Here is a 13,279-nt window from a genome sequence, read left to right as displayed (position 1 = left end):
CCCTTGTCCCATCAGAAAAGGCCATGCTGAAAAGTCTTTTTCCACCTTTCTTGTAAGCCCCTTCATATACTGCACTCTGAAAGGAAGTTTAGGCAGTTTTTTGGGGGCACAAGCAAAAGATGGCAAGAAAAGAAAGGTAGCACTTTTTCTCACCAGCCATTTGATTTAAAATGTGATGGAATAGTCACCCTGGATCTGTCTGACAGGTCTGGAGATCTTTATTTCTCAGCTGTTGAGAGCACGGAACAGCTCCTCCCAGAACAAGACACTGGCTGCCTCCTGGGACACAGCTAACTGATGCACTTTAGTGAAAAAACAGCTCCCAGAGAGTGCAGAGAGTGGCCTCCTAGCCAGAGCATGGCTAGAGGTGACCACAAGTGATTGCAAAGGGGTCTGAACACATGATTTTTCTCAACATGAATGCTGGTCTCCAAGGATCAGGCTTTCACCTCAAAACCAGTTCTCAGCAGAAACTGCAATGATATAAGTGATCTCCTGATTCACCAACCAGATTTTATCCTTTCTCTGCGTTAGGCCAGAGGGAAATTGTAAATTTGATGGAGCTTTCAGGCAAGTTCATTAAATTAGGCCACTAGAGGGAGCAGAGTGCAGGGCTGGTGACCGGGGATGCGTCCCCGCGAGTTGGGGGACACAGGAGGGCGATCCCATGGCCGCGGCTGCCAGGGGAAGCTCCCCAGCACGGGGGACGGAATTGCACATTGGTAAGAGTATTATTGGTAGTGCCTCCAAATGCATCGCTCGTTATCTGCTGCTTCTGATACTGAAAATAGTCCGACTTTCACATATATTTTTCTTCTTAGCAAATACGATGTTTTTCTTCCTTTTTTTTCAAGTTCTTTTCACATAAGTGTGCACAGGAAAAACGACAAGGTATAAGTTTTAAAATTACCGGGCTAACCTGGTTTATGGGAACCATACTTCAGTGCATGGTGAGTAGCTACTTTGACTGGTTACGCACCTCCTTCTCAGTGAAGGCAGTCACTATTAAAAGTCAGTCTGGTGATTATTCATTTTAACATAGTTGCATTTTGGTCAGACTGATTTGCATCACCTTAAAACCACACGGCTGCAAGATCTGGAGAAAGCTGTCCAGAGTGACGTTCCCTCTGGCATTCCTGAGGAATCAGCAGCACGTGCCTAGGTTGCACTTGCGTAGCAAGTGAAAGGAAAGGATTTTTTTGAAAAGAGAGGGACTGCGAACACAGCAAAGCAAGAGGAAGGGTGGTGCCTGCATCACCTAGGAGTGAATTACGTTAATTCGCCTTGTGAAATACGTGCGATGACGAGAGATGCCGGTGAAGTATAGTGAAATATGAAGCGTAAACACGGGTGCAGAGATTGCAGGGAGAAAGGGGGCTGGAGCAGGGGCTCTCCCGTCCCAGCCCAGGCACACTTACCTCTCCTCCAGTGCAGGGGAAGGGGCTCGAATATCTGGAAGTGCAAATGGCTCCTCTCTGCCTCACGTCATCCTCCAGCCCGAAGGTGGCCGAGCAGTTAGCAGCAAAGTATTTGTAAGGCTTCCACGTCTCGCCGAAGTCCTGGGAGCGCTCCAGCACCATGGCAGCCGGCCTGGGCGACTTGAAGACCATGATCAAGTGAGTGAAGTAGAAGGCGGCCTCCAGGTCCAGGCGGATGGTCTCACGGAGGGCATCGTGGGCCGCCTGCCACCAGGTGCGGGGCAGGCGGAAGGGCGAGTCGGCCATGGCGGCGGGCGGGTGCGCCAGCCCGGCCTGGGCCCCGCTGCAGCGGCCGCACCGGGGCCGCCGGCAGCGCCGCTCCGCGTCCTCGCTGTAGCTGCAGAAGGGCTCGGCGGCGCGGCTGCCGCAGGACGTCTGGGTGCGCAGCGCCCGCCCGTGCGCCAGGTTGCCCATGCGAGGGTTGCAGGCCTTGTCGCAGGGACTGCTCGCCGCCGCCACGCCGCGCACACCTGCGGAGGGGCAGAGAGCGGGGCTGCAGGCGGCTCCTGAGCTGGAGCACCGCACCCCGTCAGAGCGGACACGTCCCGCCGCTAGCGGGATGCTGCCCCCGCCGGCACCGACACCGTGTGCCGCCGGTACCCACCGAGCCCTGGAGGGGCTGTGGGACAGTGTGGCACTGCTGCTCAGCTCTCCGCTCTGTGGAGTTCAGTGCGTCTGTAAAAGCCACCCCAAAACCTTTCAGAGTTTCGCAGCACTTGGGTAGACCCCTGCCTATCAAGAGAGGCAGAGCAGGCAGCAGACAGGGCAAGAGATGAGTACGCCCTGCCCGCCCGGCCCCGGGCACCAGAGCAGGGCTGAGGCTTCAGGGCCCGGCCACCCTTGCCCCGAGGCCTGCAAAGGGATCCAGGTGGCCCTGGGGAAGTGGAGAAAAGCAGAGGAAAGGCAACGTGCCGCCAAGGCAGCATGCTGCCACCAGGCCAGGAGACTGCCAGCACTGCTGCAACGCAGCCCACCGTGCAGCACATCAGGGGTCGGGGTGTGAGAGCCCACAGGAATATCACCTGCCTGCAAGGACCTCAGGTCTTCACCCTCTTTCCCACCACTTCATTCCCACCCCAAATTTTCCCACCATCAGAAACTGCTGCTGACACCAGTGTTTAATTGTAGCATGGCTTAAGTTTGGAAAGGCTGTTGCTGGTGAGCGTAAATGGAAGAAAAAAAAGTTTTGGTTGAAATTATGCTGGCAAGCTGCCACACAGCTGAGGCTCTGTGGTTTTTCTTCAAGCTTTTCTGGAAGTCCTGTCAATTTTAAAATCCACAGTTATAGAGTCAAAGAAAAATAAAATCACCATGGCCTTTACTATGAAACCATGTAACTCTCACATATAATCAATGTAACTCTTAGTGCAGCAAGGCTTGATTAGGGGCTCTCCAACTTTTTATTAATAAATTTCAGAGTAGGTCAAAGCGGTATTTGGGGAATTGTTTAATATTAAAAAAATCTCTGTTGACTTGGATGCATGGAGGTCAAAGCATCCGAGGTGTATAATGTCTTCTTTATCACCAGGCCAGTCATACACAGTCAGCTTTGTGCACCAATTAATGTCTTCTTCTTGGCATTTTTGTTATATCTGAAGGTCATTTCAGTTTAGCATCCAATAAATCCTTTATCTAGGGTTTATTCAGCTTTTGCCTACAGTGTCATAGCTGCAATTAAGCTATGTTATGCACTAGCAGTGCTAAGCCTTCTAAGCCTGACAGCATCCCCCATTTCTCCCACTCTTCAAGAAGCACTCTGGATAAAACCCATTTTTACCACAAAAGTTCTATATGGGTTTTCTATAGCATTTCCTCAGAACTGCTGTGGAGCACTGCTTGCTGTGCACCCAGTACAAGGCACTTCTGAAGCCAGTCTCTGGATTTCACTGGGTGAGCAGCCCTTGGGAAATTTTTGGTGAATAAGAAATGCTCGGTCAAGTTAGCTTCCTACAGTGTGCTGGTAAAGCGTGCTGGAGATGACCTACAGTAACTGTGCAGAATACGTTTGCTCCAGAGAAGTAAACAAATAGAACTGTAAGGTCAATGCAATATCACCTACAACTCCTGAACATCCTTTTCAAAGCGTTGTATAAACATTAACTAACCCACGTAGCTCTCCTGAGGGGTAGGTAAGTTAAGTGCTATTATCATATTATCAGTTAGGCCAGCCAGTAGCTGGCCTAATTTATGTCTTTGGCCGCTTTCCTGGATTCTTTGGCTTACGTGTAACACAGAGCAGTTGGCCGCTACACAAATAGATGAACATTTACTGCGGTTCCCTCAGTTGTGGGATTGCAAAGCAGATTTGGGAAGTGGTAGGAAGAGCAGGGCTCAGTCAGCCCCATCAGACAGGTTGAGATTACTGTTGTGTTCATCAGGTCCGTTTGTTTTTTGCACACCAGACTGCTGCCTCCAGGAATGCAGTGGAGGAGGACCTGGTCAATGGGAGGTTTCTCCGTGACTGCAGTTGGTGGTAGGGCTGTCATAGATGGCCCCAGGGCAGGGACAAGGCTCTGCCTGAGCCCAGCTGGGAGGGGTTGGCTACAAAATCCCACGTCAGACGCCGGGAGCTGAGAGTATTTGATTGCTCCCAGCTCGGGGTATGCTCCAGCCCTGGTCATGCAGGGTCACTGACTGCAGTTGTCTTCGGGCCAGGCATTGAGGGTCCCTTCCTCACCCGAGATGAGATCTGGGGCAAGGGACCTTGGCTTCAGCAGGGCTTGAGAAATGCTGCTGGCACATAGACATGGGTCCCAGGGGCAGAAAGGGGGGAGAGGAAACCCCCTTTGAAAGGGTGTTTGTTTTCACTTGAATTGGAAAAGAATTGCATGACCGATGCAGAGCACTTCGTGTTATGAAAAGTGACAGCTTTCTAGTGTAACGCTGGCTGCCACAGGGATTCAGTAAAAGGACAAACTGAGAGCATAGAGATTTCTACGCTGGCAGTCACAAGTTCACAACTGGTCTGCCACAGCACTGGAAAAGGTGCTTTTCCCTATTGCACTTAATGCATCTGCCCAACTAAATCTTCCCATTCTATCTACTGTACATGCCACCGGACTGGGATCTTCAGTAATGAGTAAGAGCATGCAGCAAGTACCATGACTCACCTGGGAAAACATCCATGGAAAATCATATGCTTCCTGCTTAAGCATTTTAGCAACACATGCCTTGTGATGTTTCGTTTATATCTTGTGCCTGATGAAATGTTTGTTTCCCATCAGAGTTTTTTTCTTCTTTTAAAAAAAGAAATTTGGCACTCGGCTTCCACGCGGCCGAGGAAGCGTTATGCAAACTGTTTATGCCCGAGTGTGTCTGCTGCGGGACCCCGCTGCGGGCAGCTCTGAGCGCGAAGTGTTTACTCTGCGGGAAGGGGCTTTGGAAACCCTGCCCGCTCTCCTCCGCACCCCGACGACTCGGGGCACCGCCGCCCAAAGCGCCTGCGGAGCCCGCAGCGCCCCGCCGCTGCCACCCCCAGCGCTCCGCGGCATCCCCCGAAGCCCCGGCCCGAGCCCACCCGGCCCCGCAGGCGGCTCCGCGGGCAGGGGCGGCCCCGCGCAGCACAGCGCGCTGCGGCAGGACCCCTCTTTGTCTGCGGCGCGGGGCGCGGGGGGGACGCGCATCCCGGCCCAAGCCTTCCCACAGCCACCCACGCACACCGCGCACCGACACGCACCGTATGTGCGGATACACGCGCACCCGGCCTGCGCGCACACATATGCGCACGTATGTGCGTATGTGCGTATGTTGTGCGGACACGTGCGGACAGAGACCGCACTGTGAGCATGGTGCGCGCACGCCCGTGCGGTTCCCCGTGCGTGCGCACGCCCGCGCACCCCGCGCACACGGGCGCGGACGCTCCAGCACACGCGCGTACTCGCACACGCACACGCGGCGCGCATCTACCTCGCACGCCCGCGGAGGACGGAGAGCGCCGAGCGCGGCCGGTCACGACCCACCTGCAGCGGCGGCGGCGGCGCCCAGCAGCAGCAGCAGCAGCAGCAGCGCCAGCCGCATCCCGCGCCCCATGGCCGAGCGCCCCGTGGCCGCCCGCCCTGCGCGCCCCGCCGCCCCGCGGCGCGACCGGCCCGCGCGGCATCAGCGCCCCGCGCGGCACCGCCGCCCGCCGCGCCCCGCGCCGCCCGCCGCCCGCCGCGCAGCGCCCGCGCACCGCCCCGGCCCCGCCCCGCCCGCGCCGCAGCCCGGCCCTCCCGCCCGCCCGCCGGGACCGCCGCGCCGCAGGGGGCTGTTGCCGGTGCGCGGCCGGGCGCGGTACTGCAGCGGAGAGCGCCCGTCCCCACGCACACGCACACTCCCGCTCCGTCCCGCTGCCTCGGCGGCTCCGCCGCGGCGGCCCATGGCGCGCGGGCTGCTGCCCGCAGACAGAGAGAGGGATGCGCGATCCCCCGGGACAGCGGGCTACCCCTCGCCAATCCCCGGAGGCTTCGGCTTCCGAGCCCGGGCGCGCTGTCGGGGCACAAAGAGTGGAAGTGAAGCTGCAAAAGGCAGCCTTCCTCCGGCCCGGCTCGGTTTCTAACGAGGGACTTAATTTACCACAAGTAACCCCGGGTCGCTCAACTTTGAAGACGTTGCTTGTTTTATCGGCTTTTCTGGTAACTGAGCGATGGAGCCACGTAAACGTGAGAGGTTTTCCCTTTTTTCCTGGGAATTGGCAATCTATGGCTTAGCTCCCATATGGTCTGATGGGTTTGATAGCACCGGTCACCATATCGCAACAGCAGTTTTGGGCTCTGAAACGAGGAAAAGTCACAGTTACATCCACTGCTCACCACCAGACCATTACCTTTTTAGGTCTCAGCGAAGGACCCTTAGGAGAGTAAGGGTGGAGCACTTCTGAGCAGTCTTTTTTTTTTTTTTTTTACTTACCTGAATCTAAGCTGGGAGGCGAGCATGTTGCAAGAGCTACAAAATGCTGTCATTCTCTGCACTTTGAACTTGGACAACTTAAAACCAATTCCCTTTTAAAAATCAGCATAACAGTGTCTTAAGACTACCATGCTGCCTCCTGTAATGCATTTCAAACACACATTTTGAGCTGCTAGGATTATATCATCACTAAAATGCTCACTGAAAAGTATTTAGTGCACAATCATCTGACTGGACAGTGTTATCTCTATGTCTTTACCTTAAAAGGTAGAGGAAGGTTGATCTTTGCCATATTTCAGTTACATGCCACAGGGAAGCATTTTGCTCGCCTTGCCACTGTCATTTTCTCTACCCCGCAGGTGAGAGCATCTAGACAGGGACTTCTAGTCCCCAGGCACCTGTTGAGTCCCCATGGCTACTTGTGAGCTACTCAGGAGCTTTTCCTGCAGCCTGACTGTCATGGTGTGGGATGTTCCCACACATCTGAGCCTCCTTATAGCAGCAACCACAGAGGTAAAGGATGTTCCAGGGGCTTTCTGCCTTGCATCTTTCAAAATGGCGATGTACTGCCTAAGGAATCACACTGGTTTTGTGTTTTTACAGACAGGTTGCAGCAATCACATTCTGCAGGGCTGGGAAATGAAAAGTGCAAGCCACAAGTGGAGAATTTATCTCCATTGCAACTTATAACTCGTAGCTCCTTCTACATCGACAGTGCCAGGTGATAAGTCTGCTGTAGGGTGATAAGTCTGGGTGGAGCTGTGCAAGAGCTCACACTGCTGTGTCAACTCATTTGGCATCAGGAGCAGAGAGCAGGTTGAGGTCCATAAGCAGCAGGAGTAGTTTTCTTGATAGGGCAGAAAAGACAAGACCTGACAGGAGCAGAGGAGGCTCTGGAGAAATCCCTGAGTAAGGAGGGAAGGAGATGATCTGGACTGAAAAACTGTAGAACAAAAATTTTGAAGGAGGTGAATGGTGCTATCACAAGCTGGAGAGAGAGGGAGTGCAAACAGGCTCAGGCTTAAATTGGAAGAGGGAAGAGCAGTGCCCAGTGAATGGAAATGAGGAGAGAGGTTACACAGCGGGTGTGTAATTGTGGGGATAGGAGAGGGAGTGTATGCTCAGGACAAACTCACAGCATTGTCATAGGCAGAGGGTTGGATATTGCTGGAACAGATTAATGGAATAGAAAACTGGAGAGAATAAAAGACAATTTCCAGATAACCTCAGAGACAACATTCCAAAGTCATCTTAGGTATCCATACATCTGAGAGCTTGATAGCATGATCCCACTCCTTTGAGGTGCTGCCTGGCTCATGTGCCTCAGTCCTCTTAAGCCAAATAACTCAGCTGCACTTTCTTGCCTATCAGCTCTGCTCTTTCTAGAGGAATTTGTTTTACTTGTTGGAGGCCTCACAGCCTGCAGCTTGGGCCACGGGGAACTCATATCCTCCTGCACCCCTTTCCTGGCTCCTGGAGGCTCCATGGCACCTGCAGCCATGACTGCACCCAAGCCAGTGGCTCAGTGAATGCATGCTGGGGAGCTGTGCATCGCCACAAACTGCGGGCATCTTCCCAGCTCAGGTGCTGCTGTCTGCTGCTTCACAGGGCTGCTGGGAGTTCACCAGTAGGTTAGAAAGGCACAGAGGTGTTTCAGCACAGTTTTATTTCCTTTGTTGGTTGCCTCTTGAGTTGCCAGAGGAAGAAAAATCCCATATTTGCGAGGAGGCGAATGTACACATCTCACCAAATTTATTCAGGATCATAAGCTTTTGGGTTCACACTGTGCTACTAGTTAAAGAAGAGCAAGAGTTGTTTGCAGCTGTCATTTGATAGTTCATCATCACCTTTCACTGTGAGGGTGGTGAGGCACTGGAACAAAATGGCTCAGAGAAGTTGTGGATGCCCCATCACTGGAAGTGTTCAAGGCCAGGATAGCCTTGAACAACCTGGGCTTGTGGAAGGTGCCCTCCCCATGGCAGAGGGTAGATGCTAGATGATATTTGGCCCCTTCCAATCCAAACCATTCTGTGATTCTATGATTCCTGCAGTGTGGCTGGAGGCAGACAGGTAGATGGAAAGGCTCAGAATGTGAAGATCACCTGTCTGGTGTATGCATTTCTCAAGTATACATAAGAAGTCTTTAAAGAGTAATGATGTTCCTTCAACAGACATGTCACAGTAAATGTGAAGGAAATAATCAGGGATGACAGGCCTGGGAGCACGGCCTCTGCCTTTTCAGAGATGCTGAGGGGGTAACCTGAAAGAAGGAGCTTGCTGCTTTGGCAGAGGTTCCCAAAGGCATGATGGGGAGTGGAAGCAGAAGTCTTTTCCCCTTATCTGTCAGTGCGAAATCCTGGCCCCTGAATTGTGTGAGGAGAGATTATCCCCAGTGAATCTCCTCCCCAAGCACCCTGCCAAGGGTAAGGATGAGCTGGGAGTAACACTTCCAAGTCACTGTATGAAGCTAAATTTAGAATCAGACTACGGGGGAGGGGGGGCGGAGAAATACCTCAGCTAGTTAAAGCCACCTGGTTTAGACTTTTGTCATTAAAAAAATCTCAAAAATTCAAAATAACAAACATTTTTAACTAGAGGCTTGTTCAAAGATCAGCATTTTGTCTGCTGGCATCTGTGTAAGTATGCAGAACTGCTGTTACAGTTTAACAGGAGGCCCTTGGGGTCGGTGCAGTCCTTCAGACGTGCCTGACTATTTTGAGTGGTGTGACGTGTGCTGTTTGAGCCTGCTGCTTCATTCACTGCTCCTCCACCAGCTGGGCATGCCCTGCTCAGTGCTGTGCATGGAGTGCTACCCAGAGCATCACAGTTTGGTGGGAAGATGAGAGGCTGGATCAGAGCAGTCTCTGCCAAGCAGTCTAACTGCAGGGCAGCAATCCCAGCTGAACAATTACCTGTGTGTTTGAGTTCTAGAGATGCTTATTTTTGTTAATTAGTTTTCATCGAGGGACCCTTTCAGTGTCCTCTGGGCAGGACTGGATGTATCTCACTCTGCTCAGCAGTAGAACTTGTCCTTTACTGTGTCAGATTTGGTGACGTTACTATTTGTATGAAGGATCTACTGGATTAGCAGTCCTACAGATTTCAGAGAAAATTTGGCTGATCCAGATCTTGTGGCTGTTGTAATTTTCAGGAGATGATTCGCTCCTCTAGCCATGACGGGAGGTTGATGTACCATGCACACATTTAAACATGTTAGAAGAGCTTTGTAGAAAGGAATAGAAATTTGTTTCAATAAAAAATATGGTTTTGATTCAAAGCCCACAGAAGCCAATGGAAGTTGACAGCTGATAAGTGGATTTTGGATGGGGTCTGAAGTCACCTCCCTCCTCTCTGTTGTGTCATTATGTCTTTAATCCTTCCTATTAAAGCACCTTGTTAACTCTTGTACATCTCCATTTTTTTTGAAAATCACTGAAAATCTTCCAACCATCATCCAATGAGCAACAAAAACCTTTCACTGACTCATGAGATTTTGAAACAACTTGGTGCCCAAGTTTTCTGTTTGAAAATAAACCAAAGAAAAACCCAGAGCAAACATGACTGATTAAAGCTCCATATGCACAGTGTCACAGAATCACAGACTGAGTAAGACTGGAAGGGATCACAGTGGGTCATATGGCTCACTCTCTCCCAAGCAGGGTCATCCTAGAGCAGATTGCACAGGACTGAGTCCAGACAGTTCTTGAATGTCTCCAATGGGGGCAACTCCAAAGCCTCTCTGGGCAATCTGTTCACATGCTCTGTGATATGCAAATTCCTGATAAGGAATTCCTGTTAAAGCTGAATTATGATACATGACAACACCCGTACAAACAACAGGTGACAATGGGGGAGCCAAAATGCCCTTACCTTGCCCTTTACCCAGTGACTCACTTAACTTTTTGCAGCCAAGTATTTTGCATGCTCGACCAGTGTGCATATAAGAACAGGAGCACTTTTGTGGGATTCATGGAATTCAGTGTAATTGGAAGTCAAGTCACAGAAGGATTATACAGTGATAGTGCTATTCTTGAGATGGAAGATGTAATGTGCATGGAAAACACCCTATTTCTGCCCACCACAAGGAAGAAATGCAAAGGGTCATTCAGGAACCTGAAAAAGAGAGGAAGAAGAAATCCTGGAGTTACTCACTGCACTTCACATTTTATGAGACCATGACAGTCTCTTGGGTAGACTTCTGCACCTGGCACATAATGCCAAACCCCTTCATTAATCACAGAAAAACCTGTTTACCTTGTAGTCTGGTAAAGGTTTGAATCCTTGTCACTCTGTGTGTAGCACTGGTCCTTTCAGTGTGGGAATGGGTCTCCCCACACCAGTGCTCCAGTGAGTGTTCATCACCTGGTTGTGAAAGCAGGAATTGCTTCTGCTCACAGTCCTCTCGTGGGATTCATGGGAGGGATGAGAGGGTTAAGGCTGTTTCAGGTGTCCAGGAGGTCCAATCGTTGCTACACTTCTCTGACTAGCAGCCCCAAAATGCCTTCTGACAGGGATTTGTTTTAGGAAGAAAGGTCAGTCCCAAGACCACTGCTGCAGGGGATTGCCTGGTAGTGCACAAGGCTGGATCCAAGTGCATTGAATTCTCTACATTCACTGCTATAAAAACCCAACCTCAATCCCTATTTTCAATAATACTTTCTTTCTGGAAGGGTGAGTTGGTGTTTCATTCTCCAAGCCATAATTGCTCAAACCCCACATCAATTGTTCTTCATGTGCAGCTGTTTTTTATCTACAAGCCATGGCTCCAGGCATTTTGAGTTTGGGATTTTTTTTCCCCTTTCTCTCTCCTTCTCTTTTTACTGTCCATTTTGGACAAGCAGGAATGAAGGGGAACCAGCTAATCTGCCCATGCTCCATTTACAGGGGATTCAGGAAGAAAGAAAGCAAAGTAAAAGACAGAAAGTGATGGGGAGGACTTGCTAAAGAAAGAAAAGTGTTTGTAGGCAGTCAGCATAATTTTTTGCAATAAGACCTGTGCTTGCTGGACTCTTGCTCTCAGTGTTTTCTTAGCTCCTACATAACCTCTGCCCTTCCTCCTCCCCTTCTTTCCTGGGTAATTGATATGCAAATATCGAGACCAGGATGAAATTTAAATGCTATAGAAACCCACAGCATCAACGCTTTCTATGTCAGTTCTCTGTGTCCTTCAGGCTACAAATTATTAGGAGGATTAACCTGCTGGCTGCTTCCTGAATGCCACCTCTGCCAGCTCCAGCATCTAGTCAGCAGAAACCCTCCTGGCAGCCAGGAGAGTGGCTGGGCTGGGGAGAGGGGCTGTGATGGTGACAGCCCCACGGCCAGCAGGGATGGGGCTGGCGGTGGGACAGACTGACACAGCCCCCCCAGGCCCCCACCCTGCCTTTGTTTCAGCCCTGGCACTCACTCCCAGAGCTGGGAGCAGAGTGCCAGAGGAATGCCCAGCAGCCAGCAGCAGCCACAGCAGTGGGATGTTGGGCTGGAGGAGTGGGCTGGGGATACAGAGGGAAAAGAATTAGCTGAGGAAATCTGCTGTCACCTCTCCACTACCCTCCAAGCCACAACTTGGTCTGGACCTTTGCCTGGTACTGGAAAACCATCAAGGGTAAGAGTTGGCACATCTTTCACCTCCAGAAAACACCTGGCTGGCCATGGAATACCACAGCCTGTTTCTCAGTTCCTGATGTGGGAAAGACCCTTGGCATTGCTCTACCTCACCACTGGTGTAAGGTGAGCCAAACCCCCAAAGCTGAGGTTCAGGGTGACTGAGGAAGGGGTCCTCTACCAGAGGGTGTTACTATGTGTGTGGACACAGAACCCATCATGCTGTGCTTCCCTCTGTGCCTTTTCCAGTGGGAAAGGAATGCAGCACAGCTGTGTTTGCTCCCACCTCTCCACCAGGATGTCTGTCAGGGGGAGCCTTTTGCAGGACCTTGGATGTATAGGATATAGATGTTGGTGAGGCCATGCCACCCTCTTTGGCATCTGCTCTTTACTTTTTGCTTCAGACTGTGGGCATCATCCTTCTGTGATCCTTCTCAACTCCATGGTGCTGAGCAGTCCAGGCATCCTGGGGACTCTCAAAACATCCAGCTCTTCCCTGGCGGCCTGATCAATGGGAGTTTGGTACTGAAGTGCAGGAACAAACCTATTGCACTGCACCTTACAGGAAGGTAATTTAGCAGAGGCAGCTGCAGGGACTTCCAGCTGTAAACACAGAATGAATCTAGAAAACCAGCTTAAAATCTAACTAAGCAAGCCAGGAGTAGGCACTGGAGGATCAGGGTTTCCTCCAGGACAGTGACTTGTTGCTGAACCTGCTTCCCCAGTGGGACTGTTGAAGAACTGCACTGCATTTGAATTAAATGAGGTTTAATAGCCTTCAGTTACAATCACTACTCATGCGGAGGAACGATGGTATTAGTAGAAAGCAAGACAGGAAAAACATGCCTCTGTCTGCCTGATCAACAGGATGAGCAATGAAAATCTGACAAACTCAGTTTAGAAATGCTCAAACAAGCATTTGGCAGTGGTTTCATGGCAAACATAGGGAGGGTACGGTGGTTTTAAATGACCCCCTTCAGGCATTCCAGATCAATTTAAATAATGACCACTTATCAAACATAGCAATAAAGGGAGCATTTAGAGAAAGCACATTACTGTTTCATGATCCCATTGGACTCCATTGAAAAAGAAACAGAAATGACTGTCAGACAACATGTGAAAAAACAATGGTTAAATGATTTCACTTGATTGAATGAGCTGTTGGAATAAAAAGTTCCTCCCAGGGTCCAAGAGGTACTGTGAGCACTGGTACCCTCTTGAGCCTGCGTCCCTCTGGGCAGCAGTGCAAGGGCTCCCAGCCTGCTTGCTGCAGGACATGCAGTGCAGCCCCCAAAGGCAGGCACTTTGGAGTG

At 51.1% G+C, this 13,279-nt stretch overlaps 1 protein-coding gene across 2 annotated transcripts in view; it reads right to left on the bottom strand.

The window, feature by feature from the left end:
• The window catches only part of NTN4 (netrin 4), a 47,518-nt gene extending 41,932 nt beyond the window's left edge, over positions 1-5,586 (bottom strand). The window contains exons 1-2 of one of the 2 annotated variants that reach the window (XM_030960883.1): positions 5,438-5,586; positions 1,419-1,948 (exon numbers count right to left, since the gene is read on the bottom strand). In XM_030960883.1, coding sequence (XP_030816743.1) covers positions 1,419-1,948; positions 5,438-5,507 — 600 coding nt within the window. In that variant the 5' untranslated portion in view covers positions 5,508-5,586. Of the gene's footprint in view, positions 1-1,418; positions 1,949-4,588; positions 4,926-5,437 lie in introns of those variants that run through there. The other variant, XM_030960884.1, reaches the window with a different exon arrangement.
• Positions 5,587-13,279: the final 7,693 nt, after the last annotated feature.

Source organism: Camarhynchus parvulus, chromosome 1A (assembly GCF_901933205.1).
Source record: "Camarhynchus parvulus chromosome 1A, STF_HiC, whole genome shotgun sequence".
NCBI lineage: Eukaryota > Metazoa > Chordata > Aves > Passeriformes > Thraupidae > Camarhynchus > Camarhynchus parvulus.
This window is presented reverse-complemented; position numbering and strand designations above follow the sequence as displayed.